Raw genomic sequence first — 13,615 nt, 5'->3', positions numbered from 1 at the left:
CCGGCCTCACAGCACCCACCGTGCCCGGCGGCGATGTTCGAACCGCCCCGCTGCCCGTGCCGTGCCCTTCCAGCTGCACCCTCACGGCACTGCCCACCTGGGAAACCCCCTGGCAGTCCACGGGAGTCTGGTCGCCCAGACAGCAGTGGTGGTTGCCCGGAGAAGTGTGCAATCTTCTGGAGTAGGGGCTTTTCATCTGCTGCCCTCGTGGAAGTTTGTGCCCGCCTCTGGGAAATTCCACGCACCGGGACCCTGGGCATTCGGTGCCTGATTGGAGGACACGACAATAGTATTGAGCTACGTAGCAAGATAACCGAATAAACAGCAGGGCAATTTTTTAAAGTTGATATTGTTATAAGTATTTTAAGAATTTGCACTGATGCATTTAAAAATATGCTTTAGGATTTAAAAATAAAATCCTAAAAATAAATGTAAACAAATCCAGCTCTCTTTAAACCTTATGGCCTCTCCTATTTTTCCCAGCTGGCTGTAAGCATTATTGCTGATAAAACTAATTCCTTTCTATCAACGAAAGAAGTCCTAATAAGAGAAAAATAAACACTGCCAATCATAGGATTTAAACAGAACATCAGTTGGGATGATAACTCTGTGAGCCTTCCAAAACCCACTGGAGAGATGAAACTGAGAAAGGTCTGAAGAAACCTATGTACATTCTATAGAAATTACTTATTGAATTTAGTAGAGAATGAGATCTTTTCCTTGGATTTTTTACATCATAATTCAATAGCAATGCGATAATTTTCTATTCAATAATTTTCTATTAAATAGTGACAAGATAACTTTCTTGAGAAGTTTTTAAAACTGTATGTTCTTACACTGCCACCTGCTCCCTGACACAAGCTCATCCATGTTATCACACCAAATCAGAAGAGGGACCATAAATATCTTGGTATTAAAGAACAAACTTTCTTTAAAGTGCCTCTTTCAAAACTGCCTGCAGGTCTGCCTGTGCAGCTGTGGGGTTTGCTAATCAATAGCACCATGCAGTACGTTGTGTCTTTTTGCGTAATTACAGAATGAAAGCAGGCACAGAAAAGAACCAAGTGGAAACTATTAATTTTGTAGAATGGGACTTGATTTGTGTTTCAGTTTTCTTTTCTTCAGTTCAGTGAGAAGGAGCTGCAAGAGGAGGTGACAGCAGCAGTTAGGCTGCCTGTCCTCAAGCTGTTTGGTTTTATGTGAAGCTGTTGTTTGGACTTTGCTTTTCTGGACCTGTGAACAGCTCTGAGGGTAGAGAGGCATCATCCCCTGGGGATGTCAGGCATGGACAGGCTGAGCTGGGGCACACGGTACTGCAGTTGTGAGCACTGGTTTCGTACCACTACTTGCCAATGTGGCCAGTGATGATTTTCATGGCAGAGACAATCTCGAGGAGGTTTTGGTGCAAAGCATCTTCAGTTGGTGCACACTTTTTGAAGACGCAACAGCAGTAGTAGATGGCTGGGTAATGCTGCCAGGATTGGAAAAGTGTTTAAGAACTCTTATTTTTGTTTGGTTTATGAGGAAACGGAGGTATGGAGAGATCGCTTCTCCCTGTTATTTTATTGAGAAAACACCAGTGGAGTGGAAGCCTTTGGAAATGTAGGAAGTTTTAGACAATCTGTGCCTACCCATGTAAAATGCTTCTAAGAGTCCAGACATGGGGACAGGTTGCTCTGTGACTCCTCACAGGAGCCGGTCCAGACGGCAGCTGCCTGGTTGTGTTTGGCAGTCTGTGATACCACATTTTGAGAGTTTCCATGGTGTGGGTGCCGCCAGGTCCAGTTCCCGGGGTGAGTTTGCCCCGAGGCCTCACAGCACTTCCTAACTCCTGCTGGGACCGGGCTTAATGGCTGAGAAAATCCACAGTCCACCTCGAGAGATGATCCCGGACTAGTGTGAATGGGACTTTTTGACTGCAAGGTGGAAGGGAAGGTGCAAGGAAAAGTGATGTGCCCACTATTAGTTATTAACATTGCTAAACCTTTTCTCTGGGTAGAGAAATCTTCTGTCTCTGGAGTGTAATTCTGAACATCTCATAAATATTACACAGATAAACGGCACGGAAATTTATAATCAAAAACAGAAACAAAGATGCCTGAATATATGGGGGACATGAATCACTCCTAATGCTGGAGGTCGATCCATAATACCTTAAACAAGTACTCAGAGTCCAAGTGCTAATTATCTGCTAATGGGGTATTTGTTCTCCTTCAGTTATGTAAAAGTACACAGCATTCAACTGAAAGAGTGCACTTAAATGGCTTTGTACTGGTGGAGAAGGAACAGCTTTGAAGGCTGCTGCCATGCTTTGCCCTGGAGCTTCTGGAGCCCCTTGCTGAGCTCCTGGGCTGCCCTTGCTGTGCCTCTCCTCTCCTCCGGCTTTTTCGCTTGTCATTCCAACTGACTTTCGTTCTCCGTATCGCAACATTATCCGAGTCAGCAGACCTGGAAAAGATGTGAATTAAATCATAAATCCTATATGGTGGCGTTTGCCACCGCTGCTGGCCAGAGAGCAGCGAAGATGCCTGTTGAGTATAAGGGGAGCTTCCATCCGAGTAACAAAGCCCGGTAAAGTGAATGAGCTCTTTGATCGCAACCCTGGTAAGAAAGGGTCTCAGTGGGCACAGTGAACTACTCTCACGGGGAAAGAGACGCAGTGACCCATCCTCATTGCAGAAATGCCTCGTCGGAGCTTGCAGAGCTGAGCTGACACCAAGGAGAGGGTGAGGGACAGGAGCCCGTGCTGGAGCCAGCAGCTGGAGAGCCTGTAACATACCTCCACTGGCCACCTCACCCCAGAGCCACCGAGCACCTTCCTACCAGGGCTTCAGCCACTTCTAACTAATTCAAATGAATAATGTGGTTTTAATTCTTTATGTCCTTTGAGCAGCAGTACAGACCCACGACCAACAGGAATGAAAAGAACACAGAATATGTGGATCACAAAGAGAGACTTTTCTCTGAGCTGTGACAAAAATATGGAAATATGATACTTTCTTATAGTAGACATTGTAAGTTATTAAGTAACATTATAATGCTCTAAGTTGTCATTACAGGAATATTCAAAAGGCAGATGCAGAGCCTGGAAAATTCTTTGTGCTAAAGGTGGTTTTGTCATGAAGTGCAGATCCTCTGCCCGACTCCCTCACCTAATTTGAACAGAGGCCAAAATGAATACTTTGCTTGGTCAACTATGGAATACCTGCTTGTATTTGTAGGGCATTGAATGATCTGTGTCTTTAGCACTATTACTATTAAAAGTAATTACTTTTACTGTAACTGGGGGGGGGGGGGGGGGGGAATATGTGATTAATTTACAGATGGGTATTTTGTGATATTTGAGCTAGATTCAGCTCCAGTGTATTACTGTATTTTTCAAAAAATGCCACTAACTGCACTACTTACTCTATCTTAATTTCAGACTATTGTATCTTCCTTACCTAAAAAAAAAATGACTGATAAAAGTAAGAGCCAAACACAAGTGAAAAATAATTTTTAAATCACTGTGCTTATTAGAGATGTGTTAATAATAATATAGGTGCACACGGCATGTGCACATGAAACAGGCTTCTAATCCTGTTTGCATTAAAATGTGTTTCACAGTGAAACTTCCCCTTTGTATTTCAGTGCCCTTGATAACACCTCAATCCCTTTTCACTGTTGCTTCCCAAAGTGTAAACTCAGGCGCTCTGGCTGGATGCTGCCTGCACACACCACCAATTCTTCATGTGAAGCCTTTCCTTTCTGTGCACATGCTCCCTCTGGAGCACCCCTGCTTTCTGCTGCTCTGTAGCCCAAATTTAAGGCTATGTCAGTCCTTGCTTATGACTAAAATGTTGGATGCCAGTTATTTATTTATGTAAAGTGTTTGGAAGCTTTAACTCAAGAGCACCATAGAAACTGGGCTGGTATTGTAGTCGGGGCTTTTATTCAGGTTGCCTGATGCGCTGTGGATGCTGCTTGCCTTTGTGTGCTCCAGCCCCATGTTTATCCCGACGCTGCCTTTGTGTTCCCTATTTGACATATTTTACTGTAAATAAAGAGAGACACTGTCTTGCAGCTGTATCCACTGTGACATTTGACTCTCTGCTGAATGATTGCATTGTGCTGTGTGCTTTGAAAACATTATCTCTTTTAAGAAATAATCTAGTCCTTTAATAGTTTCCTGCATGTGCCTGTATTCCTTTGCACACCCAGAGAGCTCAGGTGTTCGCCCACCTCTGTCACACCTCAGCCAGAGCAGCTCCTGCTGTGCTGAGGGCTGGTGAGGGTGTAAGTGCCTTGGATACCAGGTCTTGGCACTGCTCAATTTCCATTTTGCCTGGTCTCTTTAGCTGCACCCTCTGATCAGATTGTGCAGTATGGCTTATTCTGGGGCATCAGCCTTTTGCCACATTTCTTAGATATTATGCAGCATCTCTTAATTAGGTCTACACATATAATATATTCTTTATTATAGGTTGACTCTTACTGGCTGCTCTACAATTATAGTGATCTTCCCTCTGCTGCCTAGTAATGGGTGATCACCCACTCAGTCTTTTTATGTGTTGAAGATACTCCTCTTTTTGATTTTAGAAAGTTTAAATCCTTACTGAGGCTGGCTTTCTCAAAGCAGGCCAGATTCATTGGGCACCTAACTCCCATAGTCCTTGTTTAACATCCCTTTTATGAAGTTTGTGTTTTTGCCTTTACACAACTGTGCCATTTTTATCTAACTTGTAATTGAAAACTGATTCTGAGACACTTTCAGAATAATTCTCTATATTTAGAAATGTATAGCAGTTTGCTCTAAGTATTGAATGAAATAGATCTATAACTATAGAGAGGCTGGTAGTCCCACCTACATTTTCCAGAGAAAGGCCAATCAGTTTCCTATAAGGCTGCCAGGGCGGGACTATCTCAGATGTCACTATTGTTATGGATGGCATCTTCCTGAAAGTCATCAGACTTTAAAAATTATGTTCACTGTGCATGCACGTAGCAGAAGAGAGCACAGCAAAATGAAATCATCTTGAATTAGCTGGCATGGAAAGCAAGTGTATCGGTTTCCCCCAGAGAAGGAGCACATTGACACCAGCACTGGTGTCTTTGAGGAGAGGCATGGCAGTGAGTGGAGGGGCAGGGACCACCATGTCCCTGACGATGAAGGTTTGGTGCCTCAGTGTCAGCCTCATGGGGCTTGGATGGCAAATCTGATGGAGGAAGTGGCGGATGCCTCCACCAGCAAATCCTGTTTTCAGACAAGCCATGCTGAGCTTGGGGGGCTCCTCTGCATCTCAGGACTGGTTCCCTTTCACCAGCAGCTGCGTTGTGTATAGTATAGGATCTGTGTCATGCATAATATAGAACAATGACATTCCCAAAAGGGGTTACAAGCAGAGAATCCGGCATCCAAATTGTCCCAGCGACCTGATGAGACATGGACGTCATTCGGAGCTGCAGGAGGGCTCTTGGTTCTCTCCCGGAGAGAACAGCTCTGCACTCTGGCAGTCTTGGCTTTGTGCTTTTATTAAAATTCCCCAGAATAAAAAGAAAAAGCATCTGTGAGGGAACAAGATTGATAAGAGATTCAAAAAATATTTTTATTGCATTCTTAAATTACCATAATTAAATTAAATTATTAAATGTATTTTTATTAAATTAGCACACAGGCTGGTGTCACTTGCCTTAAATATTTTAATAAAGCCTGTGAAGTCTTCCCTTGTTATTAGCGCTCTTGGAATGTATCTATTTTAATGACAATATGAGTTTAAGTTCTGGTGTTGGGAAGAGAGCCTGGATGGGTGAACTCCCCATTTCTCTGGGGGGCCCAGCAGGGTTACGGGGTTTTCTTTGCTCAAGAGTGGCTGCCGGACCACATAAACTCCATGTACATATATCTGGAGGAGATGCACAAATGATGTGTTGTGACAATAGAGCAGAAAAGCATTTAGACACATGTTGGAAAACTCTGTGGAGCAGAGCTGTAGTTACAGAGCAGGGCCTGGAGGAAATCTGTGTATTGCAGGGTTTGAAGATAATAGAGAGGGATGAATTCATAATTATATATGTGTATGCTACATTTAAAGACAGATTTATATCTCTGATTAATTTTTTCTGTCAAACCTACCCTCTCACTTTATCTCTAGCTATAAACTGGATGTTTCTCAATGGATGCCACCATGAAAGATAATGGTTTTAAGGGTGCTGCTGCTTTTGCAACAGCTGTAGGAGTGAACTTGAACTACTTTCAAGGGAGGAGCTGGGGATGCTCAGAGCAGGGTTCCTCACCTTGCTCTGAACCAGGTAGAGCCTTGCAAATAAGCTTCTCACTGGCTCTCTGGCAACTGAAAAGGTAAAAAAAATTAAAATGAAAATTTATAGATTTCCTGATGAATTTAAGAAATGGAGAAAAGTTGTTCATTTAAATTGCATGATTTAAAGTTATTTTTTAAAAAATATAGAAATTGTGGGAACAGAGGGCTGGATGGCAAAGGGGCTTGGGGTGGCAGTGGGGCTTGGGAATTACTTGCCAAGTGGAATGTGTAAAACTAAGATTGAAATCCCCTCTTTGCTTGATTGCACGGGGATTTGAATTTGGGTCTCTGAACTCCTCTGAGAGTGCCCAACCGCCAGCACATTCTGGGATGAGAATCTGTCCTGCTGAAGCTGTTCTGCTTTGTAAGAATAATTAAATATTCATTGGGCCAGTGAGAGAACAGAAACAAGTTGATAGCCTGGGGATTAAGCCTCTCCAATAAGACAAGGATACTGAAGTAATTCAGTTCCTGATCCAACTGATGCTGAATGGATATGAATCTAGGGTCACGCTGACCAAATTTACCACGATCCGGTGTTTTTCAGTATATCCGTATCACAACACTTTCTTCCCCTTCTCAACCTTCCTTTTTTCTTTACAGAAACTGCTACTACATTGGCTTTTATAGTGGTGAATCTGTGTCAACTAGAGTTATCCCCATTTCTATTGGAATCAGAATTGTGGCTATGGGTTCTTTAGCAATCCATCCTTGTTCCAGGCTGCCTTTTTGAACCCTCAATTTGCTACTTAGTGCAGTAGGGTGGAAGAAGTATACCTTGATTATAGGAGTGTTACAGGAAATATTTTTTACTGTATGTCCAGTCTGTGGCAGTAATCAGTAGGAGAGAACTGTAAACCTTTAATATGACATTAAAAAACCCAATAGTTTCTGTCAAACCTTAAGAAAACAGAAAATCAACACTAAACATCTATTCAAATGTGATGCTGCACTAGGAAAAATTTTTACAGTTCTATACTGAACTCACTTCATTAAATGACAAACTCATTCCTGAGCTGCTTGGTTTTCTTTTGGTGTGGGGAAAAAAGAAAAAAGGAAGATATTCTCCAGATGGAGTTCACTAGCAAGAAAGCAGTGCCCATACCCAGCCCCCTGCCCGAAGGCTGGGCAGACTGCAGCCTCCTCACCAGTGCCCTGGGGCCTGGCTTCAGCACCTTCCTCTGACAGGGCTATTTTCACAGGATCTTAGCAAAACTCATTCCTTTCATTCAGGACACCTTCTCTTTTGATGTCCAGATATACAACTGGGCTCTCGTGATGGCCCATCACGTGCTGGGGTGAGGATGCTTGGAGACACAATTCCTCTGCTTGGGGCACAGTAAATGAAGTGCTGGATGTACCTTGTTCTTACACAGCAGTAAAAGCTCAGTGAAACGAACAAACCCTGTCTAAATGCGAGAGGAAACCGACGGAGTGTTTATCTTGAGTAATTTCATTCATAACTCGGCACCAAGTGCTCCGGGAGATGACAAGTTCAGATTTTTCTAGAAGCTGCTCTCCCAGTGGAGAGGCGCAGGCAACTCCAGGTCCTGCTAAATTTAACACCTTGGGAGAGGCAGAGTAAAGTAACTCTCCCTCCCAGCTCTGCACAAACAGGCAGCGGAGGGGTGTGTGTGTGTGTGTGTGTGTGTGAGTTAAAAACCGCCTGCGACTTTTCCCGCGGCCGCTGAGCCCTTGGCCCTCGGGGGGGATTTCAGAGCCCCCGCCCCGGTGCAGATGGAGAGCGGCCCGGCCCGGCCCGGCTGCGCGGGGGCTGCGCTCTGCGGGCCGGGCCGGACCCGACGGGGCGGGCGGGGTGGGGGGGGTGGGGAGGGGGGGGCGGCGGCTCCGCGCGGCCGCGAGTCCGGTCCGCGGCGGCGGTCCGCGTTTTGCGGGCGGCCGCTGTATTTCCCGGGCCGTCCATGGCTCGGTGCTGTTGGCTCTCTCTCCGTCTGATCGGCGCAGGCTGCGCGGGGCTCCCTACGGGATCAGAGCGCTCCCCCGCCGGGACTCCACTCCTCACATCCTCCTGCTGGGACTCAGCTACATTTCCAGCCAAGCCTGGCTTTATTATGTGTGTCTGCACTGCAGCCCCAGCAGCAAGATCAGGAGGAGGAAAAGGAGCCAGGACAAAGAAAAGAGAGGGAGGCTGGCGAGAGCTAAAGAAAATAAAAACCCAGGGCAGCAGCGGCAGCAGCGGCAGCAATGAAGGCAGGAACGGTGCCACCTTCCAGCGAATAACCCATGGAGGCAGCTAGCGGCCCCGGCATCGATGCAAAGAGGCACTTACCTTGTTCCGCGAAGTGCGTGCGTGCAGGGGAAGGCGGCTGCGAGCGCGGCCGGCCGCGGGGAGCCCACCCGCCCGCCAGCCCAGCTCCAGCTCCAGCTCCAGCTCCAGCTCCGCGCCGCGCACGGCCGGCCGCGCCGCGCCGGGGACACGGGGCGGCCGCCCCTCGGCCCCCGCCGCCAGCATAAAAAAGGACTCGTCGCCCTCCCCGGCCAGCGGCGGGGGCGAGGAAGGGAGAGGCAGCCGGGGGCGAGCGGGCAGAGAGGGAGGGAGGGGGCCGAGCGCGGCCGAGGGAGGATTTAGGAAAATCGCAACAAGGTCGCACCCCCGGAGCGCCCCGGATTGCCGGGGCCGGAGCTCCTCGTGGGTTTAGACACTGAGTTCTCGCCGCGCGCCCTCCCCCACCCCACAGCCAGGGACCCCGCACAGGGCTCTGCTGCTTGCTTTTTTTTTTTTTCTTTTCTTTTTTTTTTTTTTTTCCCTTTCCCTTTAAAAAAAAATTTTATTATTCCGAAAGTGCGAGCCGGACTGAGCCGCAGGGCGCCTGCAAACTTTAAAGGGAACAAAAAGGCGGGTGGGGGCGCGGGCCGGGCTCGCTTTGCGTCGGTAGAATTTGCACATCCAAGGGGGGGGGAGGGAAGGAAGGAACAAAAAAAAAACTAAAAACCCAAACAAACAAACAAAAAAAAACAAAACAAGAAGGAAAAAAATATTGCAACTGTTGCGCCCGCGATTTTTTTCCTTTTTTTCTTTTTTTTTTCCTTTTTTTTTTTTCTTTTTTTTTCTTTTTCCCCGGGGGAAGGTGCCCGAGAGGGTGGAAAGAGGAGTTGAACTTGCCGCATTGCAACAGGCGAAAGAAGTGAGAAAATCAAATAATCGATCCCGCTGCTGCCGCTTCGCCTCGCAAAGTTTGGAGGTGCGGGGGGCGGGGGGGCGAGAGAGAAGGCAGGGAGAGGAAGAGAAGGAAAGGACAGGAGGAAGACGAGGAGGAGGAGGACAAGCCACGGCGCCCGGACATGTCCAGGAGGAAGCAAGCCAAGCCCCGCTCGGTGAAAGGTAAGGCATCCTCCGCCGGCCCCCGCCGCCGCCGCCGCCCGGCCCCGGGCAGCCGCCGCCGCCTCCGCCGCCGCGACGCGGCCAATCAGGGCCGGGGCCCGGCTTGGCGGGGATTGCGAATCCCCCCCCGGTACGGGCTGGTGGTGGCGGAGACCCCCCCGGAACCGACGGCGTCTCCCCACGCGGAGCATCCGCCCGCCCGCCGCCCGTTCCGGGGCTCTGTGCTACCGCGGTGCCGGCGACACGTGTCGCGATAATTGATGAAAGGAGCCGGTGGCATCGTTGAGGCGGGGAGGGAGGAAAGTTTCGCGGTGATGCTCGGGTGCGGTGGCGCATCGGCGGGCCGGCGAAGGGAGGAATGAGCTCACTCGTGTTTTAGCCGGTTAGACCGAAATTAATGTTCCTTTATGATTGGGAATAGTAGCGCCGTCTGTTTGCTCCTTCTGTCCAATGCGCGCAAGGGTGGTGAAAGAAGGGGAGAATTAAACCCGATTTGATAGATAGGGGTTGAGAATTTGCTTGAGCTTGAAGAAACAATGGCCAAATTTAGTAACGGCTTTATGAGTAAAGGTTAGACATTAAACTACGCGTATTCTTCTCCATGCCCAGCGAAGCGGCGTTTAAAATCTCCTATTTACTTCCATAAGAAAACAGCTGCTGGAGAAACGTAAAGGGAGGGCCGGGACCAGCCCCGCGCCGTACTGCACGCCTTGCCAGCTTTTTGAGTTTTAAGTGAATGGGTGCGAGAGAGAAAGCGTGATTCCCGAAGCCTTTCGCTCCCAGCCACGAGGAGGTTAGCCGATGTTGGGGAAGGTTTTATTGTCCTCTGCACAAAGCAGAAGTCGCAAACTCGGAGGACTGGAGGCTTTGTTGTAGAAGCACAAAAGGATCAGAACTTTGGATGCCCAGAAGATGAAACAAAAAGTCCAAAGCTTTTGTAATTAAATAACTCGTGAGTGAACAAAATTAGCGTGCAATTAATCGACCAGCTAAAGAACAAATTGAAACCCCGTCCAGGGCCATTTTATATTATTTGTGACATATTAATTCTCTAATAGATGATTGCAATGTAAGTTGTATGTGCTTCAAATGTTTATCAAGTTTTTGTAAAGTCGGACCTTCATCTTTGTACAACCCACTTAATCATTTTTCCCAAAATTAAGAGCACCTTTTGGCATTGTGCTGTGGGGCAGGTTTGCAGCGTGGCATTGTGACCCTCCACAATCCCGGACAATCTGCTCAAGGAGCTACTTCAGTAATTGGTAGATGAATGCTACAGTCTCCGGGCAGAAGAAAGGGCAGAGACAGAGCTATTTCTAGGGGATGCTCTGAAAGACATTGTTTGAAACGAAAAGAATCACAGTTTGAGAACAGTGGAGCAGGCCTTGGGTCATGACTTCTCCCAGATGAGGAGATCACATTTAGTGGCCAGGCCTCTGGAGTTTAAAATATTTTCCTGTGCTAAAGTGTCACATTTAACATTCAGGAAATAGTTCTATGCCAGTGAAAACAATGTTTGCTCTAGAAGCTCAGTTAGTAAACCTTGACATCTTGTGACATACAACATTAGATATTTACCATTTATTACTCTCTTGTTTTCTTCCTCATTACTTTTAGGCAGCAGTATCTCTTGCAAGTGGTTGATACTTTATAATGAAAATTTGACTTTAATTCTGATATAGAACTGATCACTATTTACATGATCACTTTTATGAATTAAAGCAGGTAGCTTACTGGCAAGTCATAGCTGAGAAACATTATCCCTGTAATGCAGAAATATCTAGAAGGTCTTTGCAACAGTAAGCTGGGTGAAGGCCAGGTTTTAAAGATTCTAAATATTTCTGATGTCTCTAGGCACAACAAAATGTTGTTTCCAGCTTCAGCATAAACTGGATGTAAATTACAGGTCTTAGCTTGAGCTGCCTAATGGGGAGTCTAAGAATGAGCTGAATCTGGGTGAAATTCTGAATAATAGGAGGCAGCTCATATGTGCATGTAGGATAAAGAAATTCGTAATTTCTTTCTGTTCACCCATGTCTTCTGCTTGTAAAAAGTCTGTTGTATACATTTTGTGGTCTAGGGAGCTGGCAACCCAGTAGATTGCCACAGTACACGTTTCCATGGAAATAATTGAGATGTAATAAATAAAGGCACTCTGAGGTCATAGGTTTCCCAATTCAGCTGAGAAGAAAACAAGCATAAATTTCGTGGATATATGTGTGGCATTTAGGACTTAAAATAATTTAACATTTTTCTCATTTCCATCCTTTATTTCACTAAGTATAGCAGCTTTGCTATTTATTAACCACTAGAAGATTTGTGTATCCTTTCTCATTCAGAAAGATTATGCACTAAAATAGGATCAGTCTGTGCCTGTGATGAAAGGGATTATTCTGCATGCAAACTGCACTTTAAGTGGGAGCGATGCTGACTTTAAAGAAGTGATTGACTTTGACAGAAGTATCGAATGTTGACAAGTCTTAGATGTGTGTTATTGAAAATGAAGTGATAGCAAACCCAAAGTGGATGCCAGCACAGCTGCAGGTCAGGTGCCCCCTGTGCTATATTATCAGGTCTCAGGTTCAGCCTGGCAGAAATTTACAGTAATTCCTATAGCTGAAACTCCAGCAGTAGCCCTGGGCTTCCCCCTGACATGGAATTTATGATTTGCAATACAATTCACTGATTTGTTTTGACCATTGGTTTGTGCAGAGTTGAAGATACTAACCTTATAGCTGGTGGTTGGGGACAATGTTGGCTTAAAGGAAGGTGGTCTCATGTCAATTAGAACGGAATAAAAGCGTGAGTATTGAATATTTGCTAGTTTGCAAAATAAACACTTAGGGGACAGTGTGGTGGTAGCAGTGGTGGAGTAAAATGCTTTCTGAAGCTTTACTTCACATCACAGATGAAGCCCATGAAAGTAATTTTCCTCAGCACAGACTCTTGCCCTGTTGCCAGTAACCTCAACTGCTGAGAGCTTCTCCAGCTCTCTGTAAGGAAAAGTTATACCTTACTCAGTTGTTAAAACCACGTGGACCTGAACCCCAGAACATAACAGAGCTGTCAGTGTCAAAGCACTCTGTCTTGTCCCCCATTACAGCTGATGGGCGCTGATATTAACACCCGTGTCCTTAAAAGCTTGTTTGGCGCTGGAGCGGGGGCACCCAGTCCTCTCAGGGGGCTGAGGAGGGCAGGTCCTCCTTCTTCCCCTTGGTCAAACTGCAGCTTCTCATGCTTGGGGGTGGTTCTGGAAGTGCAGTGCTGGGATGCGGGTAACAGCAACCCGTGGATTTCCAGTCCCGTGTAATGGTTATTGAGGCATTACTGGATTCCATTTGTGGGACTGGGCTTGCGCTGGCACAAGGTTTTAAGCATCAGATGCACTTTGGCTGCTGAATTTGACAGTTCTGCAAATTGCTGTCAGCTTGCGGGGGTATTTTGTGCATAAACATGCTAGTTGGTAATCAAACTGTTTTGCAAAAGAATTCACTAATTAACTCTAGATTTGTTATCCTACTTGAAGTTGCAGAATCGCTGTCATATTTTTTTGCTTTCTGTTGGCAAAAAATGCTGATAGAAACTTTTGATTCACACCCTACCTGCCTCATTTGTGTCAGTCAAGAAGAGAAAAGGGGGGTTGCTCATTACTTCGTTATCTGCAAAGTAAATAAAAATACTTCAACCATTTGCTGAGTTCCAATTAGTTGATTGCTATGAATGATCTTCTTTAAAGGAATGCTGTTTTACCTATCTGCTCATACAAAGGTTTGATTTTGAAAGTCTTGTGAAAAGGATTCTCTTTGTCTTGATTGATGTCAAGAATAAAAGCATGATGGTAATATCCCTTTGAAAGCTATTGTATTGTCAGCTCTGGCTGACAGCAGGAGGCCCTCCTAGTGCTATAGATTAGCGCTGTGAAAACACTGACATTTTCTTTGTTATATTGCTGTTGTTCTGCTTGCAAAGTCAA

The 13,615-nt window shown here is 46.1% G+C and overlaps 1 protein-coding gene across 4 annotated transcripts in view; it reads left to right on the top strand.

Annotated features, from left to right (window-relative positions):
- ZNF423 (zinc finger protein 423) overlaps positions 1 to 13,615 on the top strand; it is a 262,152-nt gene that overhangs the window by 26,542 nt on the left and 221,995 nt on the right. Inside the window, exon 1 of one of the 4 annotated variants that reach the window (XM_058845964.1) lies at positions 9,207 to 9,642. The exons of the other annotated variants lie outside the window; for them this stretch is intronic. Coding sequence (XP_058701947.1) covers positions 9,603 to 9,642 — 40 coding nt within the window. The 5' untranslated portion in view covers positions 9,207 to 9,602. Of the gene's footprint in view, positions 1 to 9,206; positions 9,643 to 13,615 lie in introns of those variants that run through there. 4 annotated transcript variants of the gene reach the window in all.

Source organism: Poecile atricapillus, chromosome 10 (genome assembly GCF_030490865.1).
Source record: "Poecile atricapillus isolate bPoeAtr1 chromosome 10, bPoeAtr1.hap1, whole genome shotgun sequence".
Taxonomy (NCBI): Eukaryota; Metazoa; Chordata; class Aves; order Passeriformes; family Paridae; genus Poecile; species Poecile atricapillus.
The sequence above is the reverse complement of the archived record's forward strand: the minus strand, read 5'-3'. Positions and strand labels throughout refer to the sequence as shown.